The following is a 12,195-nucleotide window of genomic DNA, read 5'->3' as shown; positions in this document are numbered from 1 at the left end:
TGAGGCATCATGGGAGAAGGCAGTGCGGAAAAGTGCCTCCTCTTAGCTGCTGACTTGAGCTCCCTGAGCTGACCTGACCCCCTGGGGGCTCTTCAGGGGCCCTGGGTGCCCTTGACTCTGGGCTTGATTCCAGGCCCTCATGACAAAGGTCTGTCCTCACTGTGCCTTTCAAGAACCTTCTTGGTCCACTGGGCTGTTTAATATCTGGCTTTAAAGAAAGAGAGTGACCCAGCCTAGCTGTGTTGCTGGCCACAAGCAGACATGTCAGCTCAGACAGAAGCCAGGCAGACTGGCGTTCTTCTGGAGGGACACGGACACTGCCCTTGCTCTCATCAACGTCTCTGCTGGCTGGACCGGCAGCTGTGACCCCCCCAGGATGCCCCCTGGCTGCTGCTCTACTCTGGTGCTTCCACTGCCCCTCGGCTTCTCTGCCCTGTGACTGGTGCTCCTGTCCACTGAGAATGCTTGGTGTGTGGGAGCTGGACTTCAGGCGGGGTGCAGGGTGCTCTCCTCTCATGGTCGCTCCGGTCATTCCCTGTGTCTCCACGTTTGGCCAGTTACTGAAACAGCCTAGCAAGCCTCTCCTGCCCCTCCTGTGATCATGGACTGAACGTTGGCCCAGGAGGCTGTTCGGCTCTTCACCTCTTTGGGGCATGTTGGTGGCTGTGTGCAGATCTTTGCAGGGGGTCTTGGTGGATGATTCCTGTTATCATTATAAGGGTCTCTTTCTGCTCCTTTTTAAAACTTCCAATTCTGCTTTCCCCAGTGATGTGGGCCCCCTCTGTATTTTTGGCACCTTTCTTGTTCACCTACACAAATGGGAACAGTGGATGAACTATTGAATATTTGTTTGGACAAAAGAGAGTTCCCATGTCTCCTCTCTGGGCCACAGGACTAGAAGCACAGTTGTGTCATGTGTTCACCCCACACAGTCTCAGACCCTTGTCTGGGTACCGTGAGGCCAGGGTAGAGGTGCCATGGGGGCCTGGTGCCCCTGCTGAAGCGTGACCTTGCTCTGAGACCCTGAGGCCAGGAACCCAATGCACAGACTGGGTGAGTGGGGCTGTCACTCACACGGATCTGGACTCCTTGGGCTGACAGAGGGGGACAAGGCAGGCAGGGACTTTGCATCATATCTAGACACAAAGGGAGCTGAAAGGGACACTGGGGTGGGTGCTCTACAGGAGGGGCACTGCAGGTGAGGGTGACCACCTGGAGAAGAGCCCAGCAGAAAGCACAGCAGATGTGAAGGCCATGGGGTGGGCACGGCAGGAACCCTGCCAGGTTCTGGAGCTGGCAGGGAGAGGGTCTGGCTTCCACTCCCAGGGCCTGGAGCTCCAGGCGAGTGGAGAGTGGTGCTGGGCTCATGCTCTGGCCACGGTGAAGGTGTTTGCTGTCTTGGGTGAGAGGTGGTCACAGGATCCAGCTGAGCTCTGAGGAGGGCCAGAGAAAGGGGATGGGAACCCTGGCAGGGTTCTGTGTGAACCCCGAAGCACCAGCAAGTGGGGTGGGCAGACACGGCCCCTAGCAATGAGCAGGCGCTTCCTGCTGATGGATGGGCAACTGGCTTTATCTGAACTTGGGGCTGCTACAGAGAGAGGCTGGACACGCTGCAGCCCCTGGCTCCTCTGCTTCTGCTCAGCTTCTTCTTGAGGTTCTCCTAGGCTTGTTCAGGACCGGTTCTGCTCAGTGTCTCCATGGGGGGGAAGGTGCAGGGTTACTTGGGGCAGCACTAGGAACGTCCTGGAAGGAGACAGAAGCAGACGTGTTGGGAGGAGCTCTGGATAGCCAAACACCAGCTCAGGACGCAGCGGCCAGTTCTCCCTGAGAATCCCAGCGTCCTGGGTCTCCACATACCAGGTGCTGCTGGGCCTTGGGCAGAGCAGAGCTCTGCAGCATTCTCTGGCTGGTCTCTGAGGGGGAACAAGGCTCTGGGGCCCACAGGAGCTTCCCTGCGCCACCTAGCACCTGCCCTGCTCCAACTCTTGCCCCTCAGCTGCCCTGTGCCCACATCCCGAGGAAGGGCAGAGGTCACCTATCCATGGCCTACACCTCGTCCCACCTCTCACCCACATGCCTGGGGCCTCCTGGGCACTCCTCCTGATGCCCATGGGCCTTCCATGGGCCTCCACGGGGCTGTGCCACACAGGAGCCAGGTGTCTTGGGTGCAACCCTCCCTGCAGGGCTGACGCTGGTCAGGACTTCACTCCCACTGCTGGCTCTGGGGTCCACGGCTCTACCCTTTCCTGCCACTCCACCCAGCACTTGGTGGCTCTTCCACCCCTGCTGCTCCAACTCTGGGTCCGGGTCGGCCTGCCTGTCCAGCGAGGCGCTCCCGCCCCTCGTCACGCTGTGGCCTGTGCTCAGCTCCCCACCCAGGGCAGCACCATGAACCTCAGCAGTGGGGCCCAGCACTCCCTACCAGCCAGGTGGCCGCCCACCCTCTACTTGTCCCTCACCCCCCTGCCTTCCTTTCTAGATGTATCCGTGGCCAGGTACTGTGACCAGACTCACCTGTGCCTTCCAGGAGTCCTGGAGGCTGGCTCCCCTGCAGCCCAGTGCTGCCCGTCTGACCACCAGCTGAGGGCTCACCTGAGAGGAAGGGATGTGCCAGGAACACAGGGTGGCAGCCACAGCATCCCTTCCTAAGGGGGCCCTGATCTCTCTGGAAGGGAAGACAGTGCCCCCCCCGCCCCCCCCCCCAGGCAGGGCCGCAGGTTCAGGAAGGGCTGAAAGCTCAGGACAGCAGCGCCTTGGGTCCGGAGCCCCACATGGGCACCTTGTTATTGTCTTATGGGCAGAGCAGGGCGTTCTCAGAGCTCCTGGGTGAGGTGGGGGCTGTGGCTCCCCAGCCTCTGAGACACCTTCAGGTTCGAGGGCAGAATTCAGCCAACCTCTAGCACCAGGGACCAGCCCCCTCTCCACCCCGGGGCAGCAACCTAGTACCTCGGCCCTCAGGGTGGTGTCCCCCATGTGCCTGTTCTCCAGGAAGCAGGGCTTTGCTGTGTGTGCCAGGGGACCCTGGGGGCCTGTGCCCCCCTGGCTTCACTGCCTCCACCAAGATGGGCATCGGGGGCCTGGTGCTTCCGTGGAAGAAGGACTCCAGTCTTAGCACGTGTGCTGGGGAAGAGTGGGTGGGGAGCAGACTGAGGGGGGACAGGCCCAAGAGCAGGAGGGTGAGGACAGGTCGGTTGGGGGCTCACTCACCCTGGATGGCTGATTCGCAGGCCTGGCTCACCAGCTGGAAGATGGTGGCCAGGGACTGAGGCTCACCCTGGAAGGAGAACATGACTTTGGGACCCAGGAAGGCCCCAACCACAGGAGCTGAGCCAAAGGTCCCAGACTCTCAGCCTCACCCACCTTCTCTCCTTGCTCCCCTTTGGGGCCCGGCAACCCCTGCAGTAGGAGGCACAGAAGGAAAAGGAGTGAAGAGAGGAAAGCCGCCGGGCAGGCCTGCCTGGAGACAGTGCCTGGCACTGCGGCCCCGAGCCGACCTCCAAGCCCTAGAAGTGTCCATGAAGGGAGGGCAGCTGAGCTGGGTGTCCCACAGTAGGGCAGTCCCCAAGTGGGGCAGCAACTGTGCTGCAACGGACCTGCCCTGGCTGTGGCATGCATGCTGGGACGGGGCCCTAACAGCTGGAGAGTGCCTGGAGAAGGGCAGACGCCCCAGCCCGGAGCAGGCCTGAGCTGTGCTCACTGCCTACCACCCTCCTCCAGCTCGACAGCCCCAGAGCCCACCAAGGGACCTGTGGGGCTGCTGAGACCCACCTTATTTGGAGGCTGAGACAGTCCCCCAGGGGTGACGGGCCCCTGAGAGGGGCTGCTGCACCCCTTCCAGCTCTGTTCTCTGCTCCCCAGTATGGCCCAAAGGCCAGGGAGGGCTGAGCCAGCCCAGCCCCACTGGCTCTGCACAGGCCCCACAGGAGGCTCCAGGTGGGGAGCAGGCCGACCGCCCACCAGAAGTCCGGAGCTTGGATACCTGCACGGGCTGTGCTTCAGCCCCCTTGGCTGACTGGCAGGTGGTGGAGACTCACCGTAGGCCCCACGGCTCCTGGAGGCCCTCGCTCCCCGTTGGTGCCCCTGGCCCCTGCTAAGCCCTGGAAGCCCTGCAGAGACGCAGAAGTCAGGGCGTGGATTGTGCTCCCGGTGAGTCTGCCCATCTCTGTCCTGGCTCCCAAACAACCACGTCCCCAGCCCTACTGTCTGACAGAGGCCATAGCCCTTAGCTCCACCCCAGCTGCCCTCAAGCTGCACCCACTTCCCCAAACTGGCCAGTTCTACCCACAAACCCTGCGCCCAGGAAAACCTCTCCTGATGCCCAGGCAGACTCCCAGACCCCTCACCCAGCTGTCTATCAGTGCTTATTCTGAATGTCCCCAATGCACAGGGGACAGGAACTGGGGCACAACCACTCCACAGAGGGTGGCCCTTATGGGAGAGACCAGCAGAGTCTCAGCAGCTGGCCCGAGACCACCACTCAGGGGTCTCACAGGCACTGAGTTCACAGCAAAGACCCTTTTGGAGGTTCTGGACAGGGGAGAAAAAGTCCTTTCAAGGTAAGGGAGCCCTTAGCCTTCCAGCAGAGCCCTGGGCTGCTGTTCTTTGCTGTTCTGGCTGCTAGGGAAGTCTGACCACAGGGACAGGGTCCTGGGTCCTGGTCCCTATGGCCAGCCCAGCCTCCCTGTCCATAGCAGGCCCAACCAGAAGCCCCAGTGACCCCTGTCCTGTGCAGGTAGGTGGAGGAGGGGTTGGGTCTGTATCTCTGCCCCACAGGTAAGGAAGGCTCCTACTGGTGGCTGCTTCAGTGCAGGAAGGAGGCCCCTCCAGGTCACCCCTTGCAGTGGCCTGGGCAGGAGCAGGCAGTGTTCAACAACTTCTTCCCAGACTGGCCCTGCCCAGCTCCAAGAAGCCTCAGCATTCTGGGTGAGGGCTCATGGAGAGGCGATGCCTACCCTTGGGCCAGGGGGGCCAGGCCGCCCAGCAGGTCCCTCCAGTCCTCTCATTCCCTGAGGGGCAAAGGAAGGGCGAGCTGAGGTGCGGCTTGCCCCCAACACCTCCTCCCAGGGGAACAGCAGCAGCAGCAGCCTGCACACCAGGTGCAGGAGCCACACCAAGGCAGTGGGACTCACACCTGCACCTGACAGAGCCACAGCTGCCAAGCTGCTGCCCCCTGACCTGCTGCCCTCGACCCCACCTGACCATGGTGTGGGCTGAGGTCCCCCGCTCCTGCCACCGTCTCAGTCTCATCTCCAAGATCCTCCCAGGCTCTCCTCTCCCAGTGCACACACCTTCCTGCCCAGCACCAGTACCTTTGGTCCCTGGAGGCCAACTCTCCCAGGGGTCCCTTGCTGGCCAGGGTGGCCCTGGAAGGGAACACAAGTGGCCGGCCAGGCAGGTACAAGGGTTATACCCAGATGAAGGGGCTCAGCCCAAGGCCCTGCCCAGCCACAGCCCTGCCCACACTACCTGCAAGCCTGGTAGCCCCTGGTCCCCCTTCTCTCCTTTTGATCCTGGTGGACCCTAGAGGGGAAGGTGGACTGGGCAGTACAGAGGAGGGGTGGAGGGGAGGTGGGCCAGGTGGGATAGCACCTACCACAGGTCCCTGGATTGTGTGGCCCTGGGTCCCGGGTGACCCCTGCTGCCCTCCAGGGCCCTCAGGTCCTGTCTGTCCTGGTGGCCCTGGCTCTCCCTAGAAACATAGGCAGGGGGCAGGGCTGAAAAGGTATGCCCAGGGCCCCACCTGTTACCTGCCAGCCCTGTGGTCCCAGAACCTGGCCACACAGGGTCTTCCACTAAAGGGTCAGAAGCTCCCAGATGCCCTCATCCCCCACCCCACTGTGGTGGGTCCCGATACAGCCCTGTCTACAAGTGCAACCCGCCAAAGTCGCTTCTCCAAGGGCACAGAGGAGTTCATGACATAGGATACAAAGCCAGTTCTGTGCACCCACTCCCTGGTCTCCCCAGCCACCTGGGGGTTCCAAAGTGGCCAGGGGTCTTCAGACACCAACCCTGAGGAGCCAGAGAGCCTAGAGCCAATCACAACAACAGTCAATCACATCACTGAGGTGGAGTGAGAGAGCCCAGCAGCCAATCACAAAGGAAAGGTGGAAGGCCTGCCCCAGGCTCCAACCCCCTCAGGGGCCCTCAGACTTCTCCGGTCCCACCTCAGACAGGTGGTGCCAAGGGATGGGGGCACCCTTTCAAATTATTTTTTGAATTAGCATATCAGTGTTTCAAACTGTACTGAGCAAACTGCACAGTGTTGTTATGAGTATCAATGCACAAAAGTAAACACAGGGTCAGAGAGAGAATACTAAGCCACTGGTGAGGAACCAGCAACCAGCTGGATTCGTCTAGCAACATCACAAAACAAATGTGAACATCCCCAGGAAGAAAAGTATCCGATGGTGCCCATAACTACTGAGCAAGCACTACATCTGATCTAATGTCTGTTCTTGATTTTTAACTCATATAAAATTTGAGTAAGTGGATTACTATCACATGAAAAAATACACGTTGCTTTCACATCCACCCTGCACTGGACAGTGCAGCCCTGGGTCCCCCAGCGCCAGGAGGAAGCTGAGACACTGCAGCCACTGGATGGGCTTCTGCAGCACCCACCACCACTGGGCAAGAACAGGGGTGAGAGGCACAGAAACCTGGCAGAGGGCGGTGATGAACGCAGCCAGACCATCGCAAGCCTGGGAAGCCCAGGAAAGCCCCCTGGAAACAGAACACTCGCCTCAGATGATCAAGCCAGAGATCTGGGCATGAGGGTGACGCTCAGAGGTGACAGCCCTGCAGCAACGACAGGGCAGACCGGGTAGGGAAGGCCCCTGACGCCCTGGCAGAGAGATGCCAGGCTGGGCAGCCAGTCGTGGCCTGGGAAGCCCCCTCCCGGGAGTCCCATGGAGGGTCACAAAAGACCCTGGACAACAGAAGGATGCCAAGTTCCTGAACAAGATTCAGATGGCAAAAATGACACTTGTTCCGGGCAGGGTGGCCCGTGCCTATGATCCCAGCGGCTTGGGAGGCTGAGGCAGGATCATCACAAGTTCACAGTCAGCCTCAGCAATTTAGCAAGGCCCTAAGCAACTCAGTGAGACCCTGTCTCTAAACAAAATATAAAAACAGGCTGGGGATGTGGCTCAGTGGTGCCCCTGGGTTCAAACTCTGGTTTAAAAAAAAAAAAAAAAAGGGGGGGGGGCTGGGTTGTGGCTCAGTGGTAGAGCACTTGCCTGGTACTCAGCACCCCTATAAATAAATAAGAAATCCACCGATAACTAAAAAAATCAAAACAAAAACAATTGTTTTAAAAAATGCCACTTGTTCCTAAATCCAGCCATGAGTTGCAAGTGGTTCTACTTAAAACACCAACCGACTCTTCAGGGTGAATGGCAGATTGGTCCTGAAGCTTGGTGAGCAATGGAATCAGCATAGCCCTCCTGGACAGCCACACTGCACACCCACTGGAGCACAGTCATCCCTAGCACCACGGGTTGGGCTCCAGGATCCCAGAGACCCAGATCCCCAGGGCTCCTATCCCGCAGGGAAAATGGTGCCTCATCGACACGGGCTTTGCACACACTTCAGACCTTCCAGCTGATCTAGAACATATAGACAGAATCCTGTGCGCAGCTGGGACCCAGCCTTGTTTAGTGCATGAGGACACGAGGGCTGTGCATGCTCAGTACACGCTGCTTTAAGTACTGACAGGTGGTGCTGGTTGGATCCATGCGTGCAGAAGCCATGGGTACAGAGGGCTGGTCCATCTGGGACAAGATGGCAGACGCATGGCAAGGACAAGGTGCATAAGGAAAAGTGAGCTACAACGAAGGTGCCTTGGCTCCCAAGGACTTACCAGGCCCCTGGGGTGAGGTCTGGAAGAGCTGCAGGTGGCTGTTCCCTCCCACCTCAAACCAAGTAAGTTGGAAATGAGCTGACAGGTAGATGTGTTCAAGGCACTGGAAGTTCCAGGGGAAACCACCAGGATGTGTACTTCCTACTCAGACTAAGGAAGGCCTTCCAAGGTAGGTTAGGAAATCCAAAAGCCACAGAGGACAGGCCAATAATGTTGACTTTAACATCTGTAGGAGGCTGGGTGGGTATCGCATGCCTGTAATCCCAGTGGCTCAGGAGGCTGAGGCAGGAGGATCACAAGTTCAAAGCCAGCCTCAGCAACTTAGTGAGGCCCTAAGCAACTTAGTGAGACCCTGTCTCAAAATAAAATATGAAAAGGGCTGGGGATGTGACTCAGTGGTAAAATTGGGTACCTAGGTTCAATCCCTGGTACCAAAAAAAAAAAAAAAAAAAAGTAACATCTGCATGAAAACACAAACAAGGCCAAGAGACACGGAGAGAGCGGCAAACACAGTCGTGACTCCTTCGGAGGGAGGCCGACTGCGCCGCATGAAGCTCGCACCAAGGAACGAGAGGCAGCAGCGCCCTGCAGTCAGGGGCACGCTATCCACAGCAAAGGCCAGATGTTTTGGGAGGGCGTCCAAGCTGCAAACACAAAGAACAGGGACGCACTCGGCCAGGCACACTGGGTGCACTTCCCGGACCGATGGAGGGTGCTGGGCCTGCCCTGGCCTCCAGGGAACAGCAAGGCTTTCCCCCCGGGTACTCTGCTCTTGCCCTTGGGCCTGGCGACTCCAGCACAAGGCACACTAGGGGTGGCGCACAGGGCGAGGTGTGGGCCGGAGCCTGGCAACCTGCCCCTGCTGGTGGGAGCTGGCCACCATCTGCGGCGCACGCTCGTGAGCACGGCCAGCCCGCCAGGCAAGCGGCTCCCTGAGAGCACTGTGCCAAGGCTGGGGCAGGGCAGGGGGGCATGCCGGCTGTGGGGACTGGGGCGTGGGGTTGGGGGAAGGCAGCCTCTCAGCCCCTGAAGCACAGAGCACCGAACGCCTCAGAGCCCAGCCGTGAGGCGCCTCCCCGCCGCTGTGGGGTATGACACCATCACGGGGGCACCATCTTCAGCCTCCTCTGCAGAGCCAGACCCTCGCCCCAGACACCCACAGACCCTGCAGCAGCACCCGTGTGTGGGGTCAAGCAAGTCTGTAACTACGTGTGGAGCTAACGCCCCCTTGGCACAGAGGCCTTTGGCCAGGGTCTATGGATGGAAATGGAGGGCGGCCTTCAGAGCCAGACAGGCCTGGGTCCACCAACGGGGAAGGGGGCCTCCCCTCCCCAAGTCTTCTCCATCTGTGCCATGGGCTGATTTTGCCCTCAGGGGCACTGAAGAGGGAATGCCCACGGAGCAGCTCAGGGCCAGGTGCCCCATAGACAGGGGAGCCCAGGTCAGTCCCCAGTTGGGAACTGGGTCTGTCCACAGCTCAGGAGTCCTCTCTCCCAACAGGGGAGGGCGACGTGAGCTGGCTCCTGAATTATGAGTGTGCGGGAGCCCCAGCAGGTCAGATCCAGACACCCCGGGCCTCACAGACTTACCCTGGGCCCTGGGAGGCCCTGCTCTCCTGGGCTGCCGTTCCTCCCAGGGAGGCCCTGCAATGGCACAAGTAGGCCTGAGTCCCCAGTTCTACCCTAACCCTAACCCCACCAGCCCTGGACCCCTGTCCACATCACTGTCCAAAGTGTCCATTCTGGACATCCCTCCCCCTGCTGCTGGGCACACGCTGGATGGAGGTGTATCTGGATTCCAACCCTAATCCCCTATTCAACCAAATCTGTAGATCACTGTTCTAGAATAAGTGCTCCTGACAGACGTTCCTGCCATAGCTAGCTCCAGGGGCCCTGGCTGACCCTGCAGGATGGTCCTGGAGCCTCTGGGGACCTGCCCTGCAGCGGGGCCCAGGTCCCGGGAGCCAACTCCCCGGGGCCTGCAAAGGGCTCCTGCAGGTGAACTGAATGCCAACCCTGGGGCGCCCAGAGCAGAGCCAGCTGGAGGCTGTGCCTCACAGCTGGTTATGACACATCCCACCAGCCACCACCAGCAGACCCCCAGAGACCAGCTGGGCAGACCCATTCCAAAAGGGACATTCAGGAAATGCTGGATTACGTGCTGGAGAAGGATTGGTTCATAATGTGGTTGGAGGGTCAAGGCTTGGAGAGGGAGGCCCAGCCAGTGGGAAGGAAAGGCTTGGCCAAGGCTGGACTCCTGGGCTGGTGTGGACACAGCAGAGAGGTGACCAATGAAGGGTGCTCCTCTGTGGAGCAAGTCTAGAGTCCTGCCAGGTAATGGTACCACACCCCAAGGCTCTGCCTTGGCTTAAAGCTTTGGTTACTCCCAGGGTCAAAGCTACTGGACTCACTGGAGGGCCTTGGGGTCCTGGGGGCCCAGGAGTCTCTGAAGAGCAGGTGCAGGCAGAAGGGAAGGCAGGGCACGTCTCTCCATTCCTCTGGAAGAAAGAGCTTATTCAGTGGCCCTCTCCCTGGCTCTCACTGGCCCTAGGACTCAACAAGATCACCTGGCTCCAGGGAAACTCCAGACCACGCAGCGTGTGCGGCAGGTCAGGGACAGAAAGGCACACCAGGCAGGTCTGGGCTTAGGCCACGGAGTCCCTCTAAGAGCAGCTGGGTCCTGGGTGCCCCTCCCAGGATGCCCACATAGACCCCAGGCAGGAGGGTGGATTCCTCTCACTCCCCTCCGAGGCCCCCAGCATGGCCAAGGCCAGTACCAGGCACTGAGGGGACCAGCAAAAGCCACACGTGGCTTCTGGATGCAGGGTCCCTGTAGGCCTGGGAGGCCTCCACCTTGCTCGATGAGGCCTCCTGGCCCACCTGCATGCTGCTGGGCCTACAGAGGAGGGGAGCAGACTCCTGACGGAACCACTCAGGAGGGGCTTCCTGGCCTGCCCCCAGCACCTCTCCCATCCAACCACCCGTGGGTGGACACACTCAGGGCAGGGATGGCATCCAGAACCTCAGTGCCACCTACCAGTGCAGGAAGCTCACAACACCTGTCCTCATCTGCCCAGGTGTCACTACACACGATCTGCAGCATCTGAAGCTGGAACTGTGAAGCAGGGGGTCAGCCAATGCAGGTCTCTGGGGACAGCCCTCAACAGCCCAGCAGGACGAGGCATGGGCTCACCGTGGCTGAGCTGCTCCGGGGACCCCTGGCCTTGGCCAGCCTCCCTAACATGACGAAGCCAGAGGTGGGTGAGCCAGCCTCTCCGATGGGTCTCTCAGCTACCTTCTGGCAGTCCACATACAGCCTGACCTTGGAGTGTCCCACAGCCACATGAACCTGTAGATGCCATAGAGTCAGCACCTGCCTAGGCTGCCGGGCCAGGGCCAGAAAAGGTGGAGCAAGAGTCGCCCACCTGGGCAGGTCCTGATGCTACCCATGTGGCTTCCAGGGCAATTCCCAATGCAGGTGCCTCCCAAAGAGGAAGGCTGGGGTGCACTTTGACCCAAATTAAGATGGGGCCACTAAAACAAAGGGAAGTCAGTGTTAGGCCCTAGACGGTCATCGCCTGACTTTCAGGGACTGTGCTGATGCTCCCAGGGAGGCGGCTGCACATGGTGGCGGCTGGACTGGTGGGATGGGGCCTGCAGAGCTGAACAGAGTTCCCAGGACCTTGTGGAAGCTCCCGAAGATCTCCTTCACCTCCTGCAGGTCAAAGGTGGCCTTCTGCACGGCAGCTCTGGGGTTGTGGTTGAAGTAGGTCAGTGACTTTCTGCCAGCTGCCAGGAAGGGTGAGCAGCAGGTAAGCAAGGTCCAGAGCCCACATGAAGGGAGAGGACAGACTGTGAGAGCTGCCGGACCCAAGGCCACGCCCAGCACCCAGGCAGGCCCCCCATGATGGGCAGCGAGCAGCCCTGAGGGGGCACGGGACACCTGGCTCTTGCTGAGGGTGGGCACTGACAGCCCTGCTGGAGACGAAGGGAGGGTGAGTGAGGGCCCCCTCCCTCCCAACTGCCAAGGGTGACCCGGTGACCCGGGGCCCCGGTCACCATCCAGAAGAACTCCAAGGACAGGCTGGAAGTCCTCGGTCGTCATCTGCCACAGTGCAAAGGCCTCGCGGGGCGTCTCAGGGAACAGGCGCACGAGAAAGACGATGGTGTGCTCAGGCGGCAGGGCCACTGGGTGGATGTCACTGGGGGCATGGGAGGGGGCGTAAGCAGAATGGACACGCCTCCAGAGTCCCAGCCTCGCTCCAGCGCGGCTCTGCGGGCCGTGGTGGGACTGCATGCCCAGTCTTCCCAGCTGTGGGTGGAGTGTGGAGGCCA

General features: G+C 60.2%; 1 protein-coding gene across 3 annotated transcripts in view; it reads right to left on the bottom strand.

The window, feature by feature from the left end:
* Positions 1-1,636: 1,636 nt before the first annotated feature.
* Positions 1,637-12,195, bottom strand: part of COL20A1 (collagen type XX alpha 1 chain) — a 31,797-nt gene continuing 21,238 nt past the window's right edge. For 2 of the 3 annotated variants that reach the window (XM_079127986.1, XM_079127988.1), the window contains exons 22-37: positions 11,920-12,062; positions 11,543-11,649; positions 11,054-11,209; positions 10,898-10,975; positions 10,272-10,358; positions 9,451-9,504; positions 5,594-5,689; positions 5,467-5,520; positions 5,310-5,363; positions 4,953-5,006; positions 4,035-4,106; positions 3,361-3,396; positions 3,208-3,274; positions 2,947-3,120; positions 2,515-2,592; positions 1,637-1,743 (exon numbers count right to left, since the gene is read on the bottom strand). In XM_079127986.1, the coding sequence (XP_078984112.1) occupies positions 1,733-1,743; positions 2,515-2,592; positions 2,947-3,120; positions 3,208-3,274; positions 3,361-3,396; positions 4,035-4,106; positions 4,953-5,006; positions 5,310-5,363; positions 5,467-5,520; positions 5,594-5,689; positions 9,451-9,504; positions 10,272-10,358; positions 10,898-10,975; positions 11,054-11,209; positions 11,543-11,649; positions 11,920-12,062 (1,321 nt within the window). In that variant the 3' untranslated portion in view covers positions 1,637-1,732. The remainder of the gene's footprint in view (positions 1,744-2,514; positions 2,593-2,946; positions 3,121-3,207; positions 3,275-3,360; positions 3,397-4,034; positions 4,107-4,952; positions 5,007-5,309; positions 5,364-5,466; positions 5,521-5,593; positions 5,690-9,450; positions 9,505-10,271; positions 10,359-10,897; positions 10,976-11,053; positions 11,210-11,542; positions 11,650-11,919; positions 12,063-12,195) is intronic. The other variant, XM_079127987.1, reaches the window with a different exon arrangement.

Source organism: Sciurus vulgaris (assembly GCF_902686455.1).
Source record: "Sciurus vulgaris genome assembly, chromosome: 2".
NCBI lineage: Eukaryota > Metazoa > Chordata > Mammalia > Rodentia > Sciuridae > Sciurus > Sciurus vulgaris.
Note: the sequence above shows the minus strand (reverse complement) of the source record. Positions and strands in the feature narration are given on the sequence as shown.